General features: G+C 37.3%; 1 protein-coding gene across 1 annotated transcript in view; it reads left to right on the plus strand.

The window, feature by feature from the left end:
* The window catches only part of NPAP1 (nuclear pore associated protein 1), a 107066-nt gene extending 104962 nt beyond the window's left edge, over nucleotides 1–2104 (plus strand). The window contains exon 6 of the mRNA XM_070374937.1: nucleotides 1879–2104. Coding sequence (XP_070231038.1) covers nucleotides 1879–2104 — 226 coding nt within the window. The remainder of the gene's footprint in view (nucleotides 1–1878) is intronic.
* The last annotated feature ends 14922 nt before the right edge of the window (nucleotides 2105–17026 follow it).

Below are 17026 nucleotides of genomic sequence, written 5' to 3' on the forward strand. Positions count from 1 at the left end.
GCAATGTAGACTATGATTTGGGTCCAAAAACCATAAGTCAGGCCTTTTATAACAGGTCTATTCTCAAATATCCATGATAGAATCTCCCCAGGTGATTATATGAATAAAATGCAAATAGGGTTAAGAGCCACCAACATAGTCAATTCTAGACACATAATATGTAGAGAAAATTTAAACTGAAATTTAGTTTAACAGTAAAACAAACTGTGACTCTACTGGCTGGAACTAGATAAGGGCTGTGGGTTTAGCGGGATGAGAAAAAATGATGACTAGGGAGTAAGTCAAATGCTTTACACCTGTGCTTAGCTAATTACTACTCATAATTCAGTCTCATAGTAACTGCGGAGAAGGCAATAGCAACCCACTCCAGTACTCCTGCCTGGAAAATCCCATGGATGAAGGAGCCTGGTGGGCTGCAGTCCATGGGGTCACTAAGAGTTTGACACGACCGAAGCGACTTAGCAGCAGCAGCATAGGACCTGAACCTTAAAATCCCTTAGTTCTGTTAAAAAGAAAAACTCTTCAAGTAAATAAATTCTGAGGATTATATAAACATAAAGAAAAAGAAGAAACCTTACTTTCTGAGTTAGTTGCTTTCATATTTACTAGTTCAGTTTCATGACATAAACTAGATTATTTTTCTCTCCATTTTATATTTGAGGAAAATAAGGCTTTAAAAATGGTACTGAAACAACTGGACATCCCTCCAAAAAATAATAATAATAACTTCAACCTAAACCTCAACCTAAACCTCCACACCTTATATAAAGAAATAAATCAAAGTGGATCATAACCTTAAAAAGCAGAGGGAAAAAAATAGGAGAAAATCTTTGGCATCTAGAGCTAGGTGAGGAATTCTTAGACTTGACAACAAAAGTATGATCAATAAAAGCAAAAACAAGAAATTGGATCTCATCAAATGAATTAAGAATGCTTCATAGAATATCCTTTTTAAGTGGATGAAAACTCAAATTACACACTGAGAAAACACATTTGAAAATCCCATATGAGAAAAATGACTTGTATCTATAATATACAAAGAATTCTCAAAACTAAACTTCAAAAAATCCAAATCAGAAAATAGACAGATGAAGGCAGAATACAGGGAAAGACATTTCCATGGAATAGAATATACACATGGCAAACAAGCACACAAAAAGATGTTCAACATCATTAGCCATTAGAAAAACACAAACTAAGACCATAATAAGATATCACAGAATAACTAAAATTAAAATACAGTGACAACATCAAGTGCTGGTGAGTATGAGGAAAAACTGTATCACATCACTGGTAGGAATATACAATGGTCTAGCCACTCTGAGAAACAGCTTGACAGTTTTGTTTTTTTAAATCCTAAAACTAGATTTACCCTACAAACCAGTAATTGTATTATTGAGCATTTATCCCAAAGAAAAACTTAAGTTCCTGCAGAAACTTAAACGTAAATATTCATAGTAGTTTTATTTTTAACAGCCAAAAACTGGCAACTACCCACATTTCTTTCAATGGGTAAATGTTTAAACAAATTGTGATAAAATATTGTGATAGAATACTACTTAGCAACAAAAAGGAATAAATAATATATGCAAAAAATTGAAATGAACTTCAAGGGAATGATACTGAGTTAAAAATTTTAAAAAGCCAATTTCTGAAGATTAATTCATGATCGTGTTTATATATCATTCTTAAAATAACAAAACTGTGGAGACAGATAAAGATTACAAGATGCCAAGGGTTAGAAATGGGGGTAGAAGGTAGACAGTGCTGCACTCAAGCAGTCCGCAGACCTGTCTCTTGCTTCAACAGTGTTTGGACGGAACTGACCCACATATTCCCCGTCCTCTAGCCTCCACCACCCTCCAACCTTTTTTCCAGGTGCAACCTTTGGAATCCACCACTCAGCTCTCCTCGGCCTTTGGAACCAGCCAACATCAGTTTTGAGCTTAATTTACTACTGTTCAACCATGAGCTCCCTGATTTGTCAGAATTATTCCACCGTTGTGGAGACTACTGTTCACCCCCTGTTCAACACGCATCTGCGGGCACTAACCTCTTTCTGCGCTTCCATTTCAACCACATAACGTGGCTCTGCACCAGCTAGGCCCACTTCTTTTTTCCCCAATTGGCCCAGGAGAAGCCAAGAAGGCCTAGAGTCTTTGGAAAACGCAAAACCAGTGCTGCGACTGCGCCCTCTTCCGGGACATGCAGAAGCTTCTCAAGAGAGTGGGGTAAAACCCATGACGCTGTGAAGCCGCCACTGTCATGAAGAACCTGAACTGGGCCCTTCTGGATCTGTCTGCCCTGGTTCTCGCGAACAGACTTCCACCTCCGTGATTTCCTGGGGAGACCTGTCCTGGAGGAGCAGGTGAAACTCATATCAAGGCCTACCTCCTCAGGCTGGCGGCCCTCCAGGCCGGGCTGGGTGAGTCTCTCTCTCAAAGGCTCACCCTCAAGCTCAACCAGGAGACTTCAAAGCCCAGAGGCCTCTGAGGAGCCCCTCTGGCATCAGGGCTTCTCCCTGAATCCCCTTTCTATAGCCACAAAGCAGCTGTTTAACCACTCTGGAGCCCTCTTTCATGCCTTGAACCAAATGGAAACAGTAATGCTTTTTGCAGGGCGGGGAAAAAAAACATGTTTGAAACTCCAACAGTATAATGAGAAATAAGAAATAGATATATGAATTAATGCCCTTTTTACATATGAATTGCTCTCACTGTATCTGTATGAAATAAGTTTGTCCCCCTACTGGACTGGTTCTCAAACTTTGCTGCTTGTCTGAATTACCTAAAGAGCTTAAAAAAAAAAAAAAACTAGTGTCTGGGTCCCAGCCCCAGAGATTTTGATTTAATAGGTCTAGGAGGAGCCTGGGCACGGAGAGCTAAGTAGAGTTCCCCAGGTGATTCTAATGTGCAGCAAATTTGTGAACTGCCTCTTGGCTTCAATCCAGCTAGTGATCAGATATTAAATCTAAGACACATGGGCTATTGCATGAGCTCTGTTGCTCTGTGTATTCCATTTTCTTCCTTCTGGAATATTTGTACCAGGTAAAAGGATGGACAGTTGTGTAACTTTGCTGAAATGGACTGACGTTTTCAATTAGCTTGAAGGCAGGGTGGGGGTGAATGCAATAATGCATATAGCCCTAGGTGAGTGGCTAGAAGCTTTTTCAATTGAGTGCACTCTACTGTTCATGCCAATGGTAATACTTGTCCTTCTAATGCAGCTGTAAACTTTATAAGCCCACAGGTAGAGCGCATCACAAAATATTCACCCCTCCCCATTGGCCCACTCTCAAGCTCCACTCCCTTCCCCAATATACAAATGTACATCAGTGCGCTTGAGAGCAAAATAAACATATCGACCTTCAATTCTTCTCCTTTGCAGCTTCTCTCTTATCAGGAGATGTCAGCATTTAGTGCAAGGACAAATGCTTGCCTCTTGGTAAGTAATGCAGACCAAGCCTCCAAGAGACAAACAGCCTTTAGGGAGCAGGGGGAAATAGTCTTTCAAAAAGGTTGATGGCCTTTTCCAGTCATCTCATCTTAGAGATCAAATATCCAAGATAAAAATGGTAAAAGAAAAAGAAGAAGAAAGGAAAGAAAGAAGAAAATATAACTCTCTTATCACATTATAATTAGGCAATTTTCCTAAAAAAAAAAAAAACCTTAAATTCTCTTTCCTAAATAAAATGTGCTATCCCATCTTTAGACTATTCCTCTTACTTCCTATATTATTCATGATGCTTAATTCCTCAAATAGCACATGGCTGAAAACAGAAGCTAACCTCTTGTTCAGCGTGAACTAAATCTTTTCCTAGAGCCCGCATTCAATGTACAATTTGGGGTTGGCCAATACAAATATTTTCTCTGAAATAAGTTGCAGTATTATGCCTTTTCCATACATTGTTAACACAATATAATTAATATAGTTACTATAATCAATATAGATACTATAACTGCAACACACATGGTATGATGCCACTTTGGTGATTTCCTTCATCCATGTAATTTTGAAATTTGACAGTATATTTTTTTTTTGTATTCTAATGAGCTTAATAATACCTTTCCAGGGATACAAAAATAAAATAAATCTGTAATATTCATGTGTGGTTTGCCCCTGGGGTGGATTATCATAATGGCGGGTGGGATATTTGAGCCTTTTCCCAAGTCATTAAAAAACCTCCGGCAAGCAGCCCTTGGTCCTCTCCAGGGGGTGGGAGGAAAGGATCTTTAATCATAATAATCCTGGGGGGAAAAAATCTCGGAAATAAGACATCTGCTTCTGTGCCTGTTGTTTTGCAGAATAGCAACGATTGCTTTAGCAGCTTCCATTGCCATATGTGTACAATAAGTAAATGAACATAAAATTGAACGAACACATAAAAGAAGGATAAACCCACCCAGCTTAACAAATCCACTCTCTCACCTGCTGTGCCCTGAAACATGAAAAAAAGAATCCCTGGATCATAAGGATTAATAAAATAACAGTCTCTGTTAACAATACTGACAGGCGGTACTAAGGATCATTTGTCTGATGTGGGGACTGACAGCTGAGCTGCTTAATTCTTACGCCTGCCCTCTTTTATCACTTTTCTCCTAATCAGGCAATAAACATCACCTATACATTTGCCTTAGAAAAAATTAAAAGTTTGTAGTCCAAACATTTCATTTTGTTTTCTGTCCAGCTGGAAATGAAATACGTGACTGAATTTTCTTCATCATTCAGATAGTCAATGTGGAAAACATCAGGGCTGTGAATCTCAGTGCAGTAAGATCAGAAAATTTTATATTGGTCTTTCCAAACCACTAATAATTAACCACTATTTTGTATAATGCTAAAATCTTAGACTTTATCTGATATTTAAAAAGTTCTGAAAACAAGGTATTATTGAACGTCCTTCATAATTCTTGATGAATAAATGTTTGTTAATTCTCACTGCTGCAGCAAAGTAGAAGTCTTATTTTAGATTTAGTAGAATAGGATGGAAGTAGGAGATTTTTGTGTGCTAACTATGGTAATTATTAAATGTGTAGAAGAAGTTTCATATATTGTTATTGATCATTCTAAAATGTAATTAATACCCTCAGTTTCACAAGCATTTATCCCAAAGAAAGCATATCATGTGTTTCCATTTAAAGTGCTACAAGCTCAGGCAATAAATTCAAGAAGACCCAGGTTCAAGTTCATGGGTACCACTTACTGTCTATGTGACCCTGGGCAAGTTATTTAACCAAAGTAAAGTAAAGTAAAGTGAAGTCGCTTAGTCGTGTCTGACTCTTTGCAACCCCATGGACTGTAGCCTATCAGGCTCTTCCGTCCATGGGATTTTCCAGGCAAGAGTGCTGGAGTGGATTGCCATTTCCTTCTCTAGGGGACCTTCTTGACGCAGGAATCGAACCCAGGTCTCCCGCATTGCAGGCAGACGCTTTATCGTCTGAGCCACCAGGGAAGCCCTATTTAACCAAGCTAGGCCTTTATTTCCTCCTTTATAAGATAATGCTCATAATAATCACCAGCCTCACATACATACTATAAGGGTTAAATAAAAGTGAATTCAAATTGCTTAGTATAGGACCAATCATATAGCAAGTAACCAAAAAAAGTGTTATTTTGTCCTTCTGAATAGACTTCTTTTTGCAATTTTTTTGTTCCCTTTAGTGTCTATCCCCTCTTCTTCAATGTCTTCTATATCCCTGCATTCAGCTAGTTGCTCTTACTTTCTTGTTGAAAAACTACATTCTGCCCATCCCTAATGACTCATTCCTTTTATAGCCCTTTTTTCTCATTGCCTCTCAACTACCATAAATACAAGGCAAATTTACTTAGAAGCTAGTGAAGCTTAACTTTAGGGTTCCACAACACTACGAGTTCCTTTTTAGGTCCTAGGAAGAGCTCAAAAATTAGTTCATGTAATCATGTTTTTGAAAATTTTTCTGAAGTGATATCTTTTAACTTCAATCAGATAAGACCAGTGTTTATTTCTTTTCCAATTTTCCCTCCATCATATTCCCCAATGTTGAGTCACACTGGAATGGCCACAGACTTTTTTGAAATCTGGCTACAAAGTTAGAGTCGAGGCCATTATTATGTGATTTTCAGACACTACCATAAGTAATTAACTACTTACTTAATAATTGTCCCATTATAGAAATGACTTCCAGTACCCTTATTACCTACCCTACACCTCTTTAACTAGCATGAGACACAAAAGCACAAGAACAAAAACCATATTACAATATGGCCACATCCTATAGTTCATAGCTCTCAAAATATGTGGATTGGAAGAATAAAAAAGAACTGAAAAGTATAAAGCCAGAAGCTAGTCTCTGGAAAATTATTTCAATCATCAGGCATGTAAAATGTAAGTCAAAGATTCAGTTCTCATCAATGCTTAGTCAAAACAGAAATTTCCTTCCGTCAAGAATATACTCCGTTAATGACAGAGAATGTATGTGTGTGTTTGTAGTGGAATTGTATGAAAAGTATTTTATCACAATTCCTGTAATGCACAAACTATAGCAGTACTTAAATCATAATGCCTTTATAATAGTATTTCTGAGGAAGTAATCCATAGAGTTTTCTCAAATTTAACAATGAAAATTAATGTGAAATTATCAATAATAAGTTGTGAAGTTGAAATAAACTTTTCTAAATTATTAATAACTAAAAGCAAATTCTAATCAACCAAATTAAAGGAAATCTGTGCACAGCTCAGTAGCTGAGGCATATAGGCTTAGTAGTCCTGCAGCATGTGGGATCTGAGTCCCTAACCAGGGACTGAACTCTTATTCTCTTCATTGGAAGGTGGATGCTTAATCACTGGACCACCGGGTAAGTTCCTCACAGCATTTTAACAATGTTAATTTGAAGGTTTGCTATTTCTAGGTAGGAATAAAATTTTTGAAGCAAAACAAGGTTTCCAGTGAGAAAAAAAAAAATAAGCAAATAAAATGGCCAGCATTCAATCAAAAATTTCTAGACATACCAAGAGATAGAATTATATGACTAAAATTCTAAGAAAAGAATGTGTATGTGTGTGTGTGTGTGCACGCCATGAACCCCGTGGACTGTAGGCTCCTCTGTCCATGGGATTTTCCAGGCAAGGATACTGGAGTGGGTTACCATTTCCTTCTCCAGGGGATCTTCCCAATTTAGGGACTGAACCTGTGTTGCCGGCACTGGCAGGCATATTCTTTACCACAGAGACACCTGGGAAGTTCAAGAGAAGAATAGCCAACATAAAAATATTTGTATAAGATATTGTGCATCTTTATCAGGAAAATACTTTAAAATCATCAGAATTAATATTATATTTTATTTATTTACATATTTTATTTACATATAAATATTTATATTTATAGAACTTAAAGCCCTGGTTAAGGCAGTGATGATAGCAGTAGGAATATAAAGAAATGGTGATATTCAAGACCTACTTTGTCAATCTAATGTTTGACTGTATACATGGAATGAATAGAAAGAAAAAAATCAAAGTTGACTTTAGAGGTTCTGGTAAAGATGGGGTTGCCATCACCCAACCCAAGGGGTTGCCATCATCCCAAAGTCTAGCATACTCAAACGGAAGTCATGGTCAAAGGAAAAGATAATCAGTGAGAAAGCAAAACTCCAAGTCTCTCCATGTCCTTATACCCTCTTTGTTTTTCTGCTCATATATGTAGCAGCATTTCATTCAAGGGGAAAGTCTTTAATCTGATTGGTTGAATTAAATAAGGCACATTTATAGTGGGTAGTTTATCTGCAATTTAAAAGGCCATGCTCACAATCTCCCTCCTCATATACCCTGGAACACACTGGCCATTCCTCCAGAGTTTCTACTCCAAAGAGCAGACCAGAGATGACGTTAGCCCAGAACTGAAAGCTCGGCATGAGATGGTGTCACCCCCACTTAGAACTCTGGCATTTTATACCCCAATCCAGCTTTCCAGGAAGTCCTATGTGGAATCCTGGGAGTAAACACAGCCATAATTATGTGATTCTGTTTTTCATTTGGTTTTCTTCCTTGCTTAAACTTTCCCTAGCCACTCTAACAAATAAACTTTCAGGCATTCCTGGGCCACTCACTAACTTTAATCTATTTAATGTCATGCAGATTCCCAAGAAAATTATTAACAATAAAGAGGGCAATCTGGAACATGATGAGTTTTAGATGCCTGAAATATACAGGTAATTGAACCCAGTAAGTAGCAAATTATTTGTATCTTAAATATGCCAGTAAAATAGCAGAGTAAGCTCAATGTAAAGTAATCCTCTTACTGGAGACACATGTAAAATTTTTTGAAAGTTAAAAGCACATAGCTGAGATTAAAATAAAGGAACACATACATGTTTCAGAAAGTAATAGAAAAATTAAGGCCTGGAACTAGAAATCTAACATTACCTCGAAGTCAGGAATTTAGATTTAGTTTGGAAGAATATTGAGAAACTGGTACAAATGTCCTAAAAAAATTTCATCCATTAAAAGGGGAAGGGGAGGTGGTGCAGAAGACTGACATCTGTTTAAGACCCTCAGGTAGAGAAAACATTAACACTTCTGAAAAGTAGGCCTGTCCTTCCCAGACTTGCAATGGCCAGGTTGTCACTAACCTGTAAGGCCTTGTATGAATCCGAAACTGCAAGGAGAGTAATTCAAAGAAAACAAGGTGTAGGATGAGTATGGCAATAAATCCCTAAGATCAGAAACAAAATTAAAACCACCCTAAAGGGAAATTTTAACAAACCAGAGCAGACAGCATCTTAGCCAGGATGGAATAATAATCCTGAGGATGTCACTTTATTTAAATAATATTCAATGCATTTCCATAGCCAGGCCATTGTGAAGAATTTTAAAATTTTAAAACAACAAACAATTCATTTACATCTTATATATCCCACCATTCAGAGCAAAATTCATTTGGGAAAAACACTAGTGGAAACTGGGTAGCACTATGGAGAATATTAAAGGTGTTTGCCAGGGAAAAAAAAATGAAACTAAGAAAGATAATGTCTAATTTTTAATTATCCTGTATTTTATTTAAATCTTTTGGAAACCCAAATAAAGAAATCCTATGTGGACATGGAAATTGAGAGATTTATAAATTTTGTCTATAAAACCTTTATAAATCCTTTTAATGAAATTCCTAAGACATATAAATGTATCTAGTGATAGGGTTAATAAGTCCAAGAGAATTTCAGTTGTTAACTATTCTTGGTCAGCTATTAAGACCTTTCAGGAGTATCTTGATTTTCATGACATCATCCAATTGAAAACAGGACATTTTGCAGAAAGTCCTGGTCCTCTTTTGGCTTGTTTTTGTGTTTATGTTTTTATTTGTCATATTGGCTGGTACATTAGGCCACCTATTGCATACTTTCTCATTCATGCATGCTTTCATTCAAAGAATATTTATTGAGTTGAAATACATTAGTTAAGACTCGATAAATAATGTTTGGATAAACGACTGTATTTTTTGTCAAAGTAAGTGTAAGTACTAAGAAAAAAAATAAAAATATGATTCCACACCTATAAAAGCTTATAATTATGTTGAGGATACAAAAAATGCTGATGAAATAGCTAATTTATTACATTAGACAGTTTTTCAGTTCAAAAGTGAGTTTTTTATAAACAATCAGAGTCTAAGGAGAACAAAGAAGGAGCAGTTTATTGTGGGTTGAATATGTCAGTAAATGTACGTTTGAGATGCGATTTGAGATTGACCTTAAAGAAAGAAGGGACCTAGATATATGAAGCCTGGCGTGCTGCATGCAGTCCATGGGGTCATAAAGAGTTGGACATGACTGAGCAACAAGATACATGAACTGGGAGCAAGAACTTCATGGAAGCAGCATGCACATAGATAGTGTGGCCAATGTTTATGTTTCTTTTTAAAGATAATCATAGATAACCAAAATGTAACTGTTTCCATGGGTCCATTCTCATGTCCAAACAAAACAGCAAATCCTATCTCAGTAACACTACTGAAAAATACAGTCTTTCACAAAGAGATTCTGAAGGAAATGGGGAGGAAAAAACTTGCATCTCATACCACACAAGAAAACCTAATTATTTGTTTAATTTTCTCCATCTGCAAATCTCTCCCTCTTGCTGCACATCTCTCCTCTCCCCCATCTAGCCACACTCTACCAGCCATCTTTCCTGATCTTTCCAGATCTCCCCATCCTAGTTTCATTATGCCATCATTTAAACATTTCACATGTCTCTGGGATGCATCCCCATCACATTACACAAAGACAAACATTAGACACTTCTCAGGATCCCATTTCTTTGACGCAAGAGGTGATGAGGAGTGATTATGAATAACATGAGATGAAGAACAGTGACTTAAAATGTAATTTTCCCTGTTTGAACATGAATAAACGGGACTTTGGGAACTATAAAATCTGGACAAAAGTCACTGAAAATTATTTATTTTCAGTGAATAAAATAAAACATAATAATAAGGCTAAACTCTGACAGGTAACTTGCAAAAGTTGCTTTCACACAACTTCACTATTGGGATGTTTGATAACCACATCTTTCCTTATTTTCTTCTTTCTTTGCAGACACATACACTGGCACCAATCTTTCAAATAATAAGAATATGCACATAAGTCCCTTGCCAGGTAAGTTTAAGGTATAACAACCCAAACAGATTTTTGAATAAAATGGTTAGTTGAAAGCAAAGGAAAAGAGCTGGGTTTCTCTTTTTCAACAGTCACATAATGAGTAATGTGGGAAGTGGCTTCAAAAACCTCTCTTCATGAAGGGCTAAGGTTAAGACGAGGACTTCTGAGGCCGGAAGAGCACAGCAGTCCATATATTTTCAAAAGTAGCCCTTTGGATCTGAGAGATTGATTTTTCCCACTATTTTTTCAGCAATCCAACTGGTATCTTTATTAAATGACCTAGGAGAATACAGTGTGGCCAAGAAGGCTTAGATTTCCTTAGCCCCAAGTCAGATACTCTCAATTTACTGTTCACTCAATTTAAAAAGAGAATTTTACAAGAGGAAACTGTATACAACTAAGTGTACTTTTATTCCAACCTTTTATCTGAATTTTTTTGTTTTGTTTTCAATTCTCTACTAAAGTGCCTACATTAATATATTTTTAAGAACCGTTCATTAAGTTGAAGCATTCATTCAGTACATTCATTTACTATCATTTGGAAAAGCCAAATTCATTTCTATATAGCCACAGCAGTGTATTCTGAACTGAATGATACTTGGCAGTTCTTTACTCAGATACTGACTCAATTCGAAGGCAGAACAAGGATTTCTACCTAATCAGGGAGAGAAAGTTACTGAGCCTATGTAGCTATCTTAGGTCTCTTATCATCACATTAACAAACTGAAGATTAAAAACCATTTGATCATATCAATAGGTACAGAAAAAGGTTTTGAAAAAAATCCAGTATCCATTCATGGTAGAAACTCTCCAAAAGTGGGACAGAGGGAATATACTTCAACATAACAAAGGCCACAGTGACAAGCTAGCATATTTAATGATGAAAAGCTGAAAGCATTTCCCCTAAGATCAGGAACAAGATAAGGATGCCCATTCTCACATATTTTATTCAACATAGTTTTAGGGGTCCTAGCCACAGCAATCAGACAAGAAAAAAATAAATAAAAGGAACCCAAATTACAAAAGAAGAAGTAGAAGTGTTACTGTTTGCAAATGGCATGATACATAGAGAATCCTAAAAACACCTTCAAAAACTACTAGAGCTCATAAATGAATCTGGTGAACTTGCAGATACAAAATTAATATACAGAAATCTATGGCATTTCTATACACTAAAAATGAACCTCAAAAAAACAAAATTAAAGAAACAATCACATTTACAATTGCATAAAAAAGAAAGGGGCTTCTAGGTAGCACTAGTGGTAAAGAGCCCGCCTGCCAATTCAAGAGTCATGAGACACATGGGTGTGATCCCTGGGTCATAAAGATCCCCTGGAGTATGATATGACAGCCCACTCCAATATTCTTTCCTGGAAAATTCCATGGACAGAGGAGCCTGGGAGGCTATAGTTCATGGGACCACAAAGAGTTGGACACAACTGAGTGATGGAGTACACACACACAAAGAATAAAATATCTAAGAATAAACTTGCCTACATAGGTAAAAGACCTGCATCCAGGAAACTATAAGACACTGAGGATATTAAAGATGACAAATAGCTGAAAAGATATACCATTATGGTCATGGATTGGAAGACTTAATATTGTTAAAATGGACATCCTACCCAAGGAAATCTACAGATTCAATGCAATCTCTATTGAAATATCAAGGGCATTTTCCACAGACCTAGAACAAATAATTTTTATAATTGTATGAAAACACAAAAGACCCTGAGTAGCTAAAACAATCTTGAAAAAGAAGAACAGAATTAGAGGAATCACATGTCTGATTTCAGACTATACTATCAGTTCAGTTCACTCAGTCACGTCTGACTCTTTGTAACCCCATGGACTGCAATGCGCCAGGTTTCCCTGTCCATCACGAACTCCTGGAACTTAGTCAAACTCATGTCCATTGAGTTGATGATGCCATCCAACAATCTCACCCTCTGCTGTCCCCTTCTCCTTCTACCTTCAATCTTTTCCAGCATCAGGGTCTTTTCACATGAGTCAGTTGTTCACATCAAGTAGCCAAAGTATTGGGAGTTTCAGCTTCAGCATCAGTCCTTCCAATGAATATTTAGGACTGATTTCCTTTAGGATGGACTGGTTGGATCTCCATGCTGTCCAAGGGACTGTCAAGAGTCTTTTCCAACACCACAGTTCAAAAGCATCAATTCTTTGGTGCTCAGCTTTCTTTATAGTCCAACTCTCACATCCGTACATGACTACTGGAAAAACCATAGGTTTGACTAGATGGACCTTTGTTGGCAAAGTAATGTCTCTGCTTTTTTAATATGCTGTCTTGGTTGGTCATACTTTTCTTCCAAGGAGCAAGCATCTTTTAATTTCATGGCTGTAATCGCCATCTGCAGTGATTTTGAAGCCCAAGAAAATAAAATCTGTCACTGTTTCCATTGTTTCCCCGTCTATTTGCCATGAAGTGATGGGACCAGATGCCATCATCTTAGTTCTCTGAACACTGGGTTTTAGTAATCAAAACAGTACTGTACTGGCACAAAAACAGACACATAGATCAACATAACAGGATAGAGAGCCCAGAAATAAACCTTTGTACTTATGGTCAATTAATCTATGACAAAGGAGGCAAGAATATGCAATGGAGAAAAGTCTGGGCTTCCTTAGGGATAGTTTGTTTCCTTAAGTGGACCATACTTTCCTATGTCTTGATATGTGTCTTATGATTTGTTGAAAATTTGGCATTCAAGTATTATTATTATAAGGTGATATCTATGGAAATCAGATTATCTCACTTTCCCAGGGTTTTCTGTGCTTTTGACTCTTGAAGCCTGTATTAGTCTGTTAGGGACCTTTCCAAAATATGTTTGCAATGACTGTATTCCTAATCATATGTAGTCTCTGAAATCTCTATTCCTTTAGCCCACATTTAGCTAATGTTTTGACAGATATTTCCTTGAATTCCTGGACCTAAAGCAAACAAAAACAAATATACACATGCACATCCACATGTACACTCAAAACTACACACCTCTCTCTGTTTTGCTGATTGCTAGATCACTCCTTCAGTAGCTGACTTGCACTGAGTTTATGGCTCACTTCAGGGTAAAAGCTTAGAGTCTTCACTGATATTTTCTGAGCATGCATCTTATCATAAGTATGCATGTGGCTTTCTTAATTTTTCTGTATGTATACATGGGTACTGTTTGTATGTTCTAATTCACAAAGAATCTCCCCCAGCTTTTGCCCCTGGATCTGATGTGGTCTATTGTATTTCAATCTATAATCTTTTGCCCTAGTCATCTGTGCTTTGTTAGTTCACCTTTCACTTTTTTAGAACAATGACTTCTGCTTTTCCAGACTGTGTTCCACGTTAGGCAAAACAGATATAAGCATCTTTGTCAGTCTTTCAGGTAGCTCTAAGACAGGCTAGATAAGATGCACGTCATAATTTGAGAGTAGGATCTCTCTGCTCCCTCTTGAACCAGGATTGATGGTCCCATACTAGGAACATGGTCTGTTGCTATTTTAAGATTATCGTTGCATTAAGACTCCTCTTCTTTAAGACCATCACAACACTGAGAATGGATGGGGCAAGGGCAAGTGTCACGAAGCTTTCCTACCATTTTTGAACCACCTCTCCTTGGATTCAATATGCATCTCGTTGTTGTAAACCTTTGGCCGATTTCTTTTTTAAGATAAACTCAAAGAACCCTCCCCCCACCCACACCCACACCCACAAATACCCAGAAACAGTATAATCAAACTCTCAGAAGCCAAAAGACAAAGAGAGAATCTTGAAAGGAGAAAGAAATGTATTACAAAGAAGGGATCTCCAATAAGATTAATAGCTAATTTTTTATCTGAAACCATGGGAGCCAGAGGCCAGACATTTAAAGTGCTGAAAGAAAAATTAACAACAACAACAACAACAACAAAACTGTCAACCAAGAATTCTATATTTGGCGAAAATGTTTTCAAAAGTTAGGGGGAAATTAACACATTCTCATATAAACAATTCTCACATAGACTTCCCTGGTGGCTCAGACGGTAAAGCATCTACCTACAATGTGGGAGACCTGGGTTCAATCCCTGAGTTGGGAAGATGCCTTGGAGAAGGAAATGGCGCCCCACTCCAGTACTCTTGCCTGGAAAATTCCATGGATGGAGGAGCCTGGTAGGCTACAGTCCACGGTTCGCAAAGAGTCGGACATGACTGAGCAACTTCACTTTCACTTTCACATAAACAAGAGCTGAGGGAGTTTGTTACAACCTCCAACAAGTACCCTATAAGAAATGCCAAACTGAATCCTTCAGGTTGAAATTAAAGGACACTAGAGATGGCACCCCACTCCAGTACTCTTGCCTGGAAAATCCCATGGACGGAGGAGTCTGATGGGCTGCTGTCTATGCGGTTGCTAAGAGTCAGACACGACTGAGCAACTTCACTTTCACTTTTCACTTTCCTGCATTGGAGAAGGAAATGGCAACCCACTCCAGTGTTCTTGCCTGGAGAATCCCAGGGATGGGGGAGCCTGGTGGGCTGCCATCTATGGGTTGCACAGAGTCAGACATGACTGAAGTGACTTAGCAGCAGCAGCAGCAGCAGCAGCAGCAGACAGTAACTCAAAGCTGTTTAAAGAAATAGAGATCTCCAGTAAAGATAAATACATGGGCAAATATTAAAGCCACTGTCATGTTATTGGCTTGCAATGCCACTTTTTATTTCTTACATGATTTAAAAAACAAATGCATAAAGTAAGTATAAATCAGTGTTATTGGGCTCACAAAGTATAAAGGTGTAATTTGTAACAACAGTGAAGAGGAGGAATGGAACTGTATAGGAACAGAGTTTCTGTATGCTATTGAAGTTAAGTTAGTTTCAATTCAAATTATATTGTTTTAACTTTTGAATGGTAAATAATGACAGAATTAAGTTCTTCCTCATTAGTAAATTTTGAGAAGTGAATTAAGCTCTCCAATAAAAAGATAAACATTGATAAACAAAGTTAAAAAAATCATGATGCAGTTATACACTGTCTACAAAAAACTCACTTGACCCAAAAACACAAGTTGGTTGATAGTTAAGGCATGGGATAAAATATCCCATGTAATTACAGCCAAAAAAAAAAAAAAGCAATATCTGGGATATTTATGCTAATATCACACAAAATAAACTTTAAATCAAAACTGTCACAAGAGGCAAAGGGCACTATATAGTGACAAGTTCATTCCATCAAAAAGATATAACAACTATAAAAAATGTACCAAACATCCCCCAAATATATAAAGCAAACATTGACAGAATTGAAGGAAAAAATAGATAGTTCTAAAATAATAGTTGAGATCAATACCTTGCTTTCAGTAATGTATAACACATCTAGACAGAAGATCAATAGAGAGCTGGGGGACTAAATAACACAATTAACCACCTAAACCTAGCAGAGGTGTATAGATCACTCAATAAAAGAAGAATACACACTTTTTTCAGGTACACATGAAACATTCTTCAGTATAGACCATACGTTAGGCCACAATACAGGTACTAAAACATCTTAAGAAACTGAAATCATACGAAGAATCTTTAGCCACAGTGAAATGAAGGTAATAATAGAAATTAATAACAAAATCATTGGTAGCCATTTCTCATCATGCTTGCTACACAGGATCTAAAGCAATGAAGGGAAAAATACAACATTTAGAAAAGTGGGAAAGAGGATATATCATTGGCACAGAGTTTGTGCTTTTCCCATGGCAGGGATTGAAGCCTGCACACAAAAACTAGAGAGTAGCCCCCACTCACTGCAACTTTGTTGTGCAAATTCAATCCCTGGTCTGAGAAGATCACATATGCCACAGAGCAACTAAGCCCATGTACTACAAATACCGAGCCCACAGGCCACAGCTACTTAAGCCTGCATGCCCTAGAGTCCATGCTCTGCAACAGAAGAAGCCACTGCAATGAGAAGCCTGCACACGAAAACTAGAGCATAGCCCCCACTCACTGCAACTAGAGAAAGCCCACTAACAGCAATAAAGACCCAGCACAGCCAAAACTAAAATTAATTTCAAATATAAAAATAAATTATATGAATACACACATATACATATGCACACACATACCTACTATACATTTCACTTTTCCAAAATCAATTCAGGGATACGCACATTTATTGTATATTAGAGGTAAGGCCGGAAATGAGTGTAACACTCTCATAGGTCTAGAGGCTAGAAGTCTGATAAGTTGTCAACAGGGTTGATTTCTTCCGAGATGTCTCTTCTTGGTTTGGAGTTGCCATATTTTCCTTTTGTCTGTGTACCGTCTTCTCTCTGGTCCTAATAGTTTCAGAAATTAATCAGGACAGGATGCAGTTGGATATTTTTAGTGAAATTCCCACACAAGGGAGGAAATTAGGTCCAGAAA

This window comes from Bos mutus, chromosome 8 (assembly GCF_027580195.1).
Source record: "Bos mutus isolate GX-2022 chromosome 8, NWIPB_WYAK_1.1, whole genome shotgun sequence".
Classification (NCBI taxonomy): Eukaryota; Metazoa; Chordata; class Mammalia; order Artiodactyla; family Bovidae; genus Bos; species Bos mutus.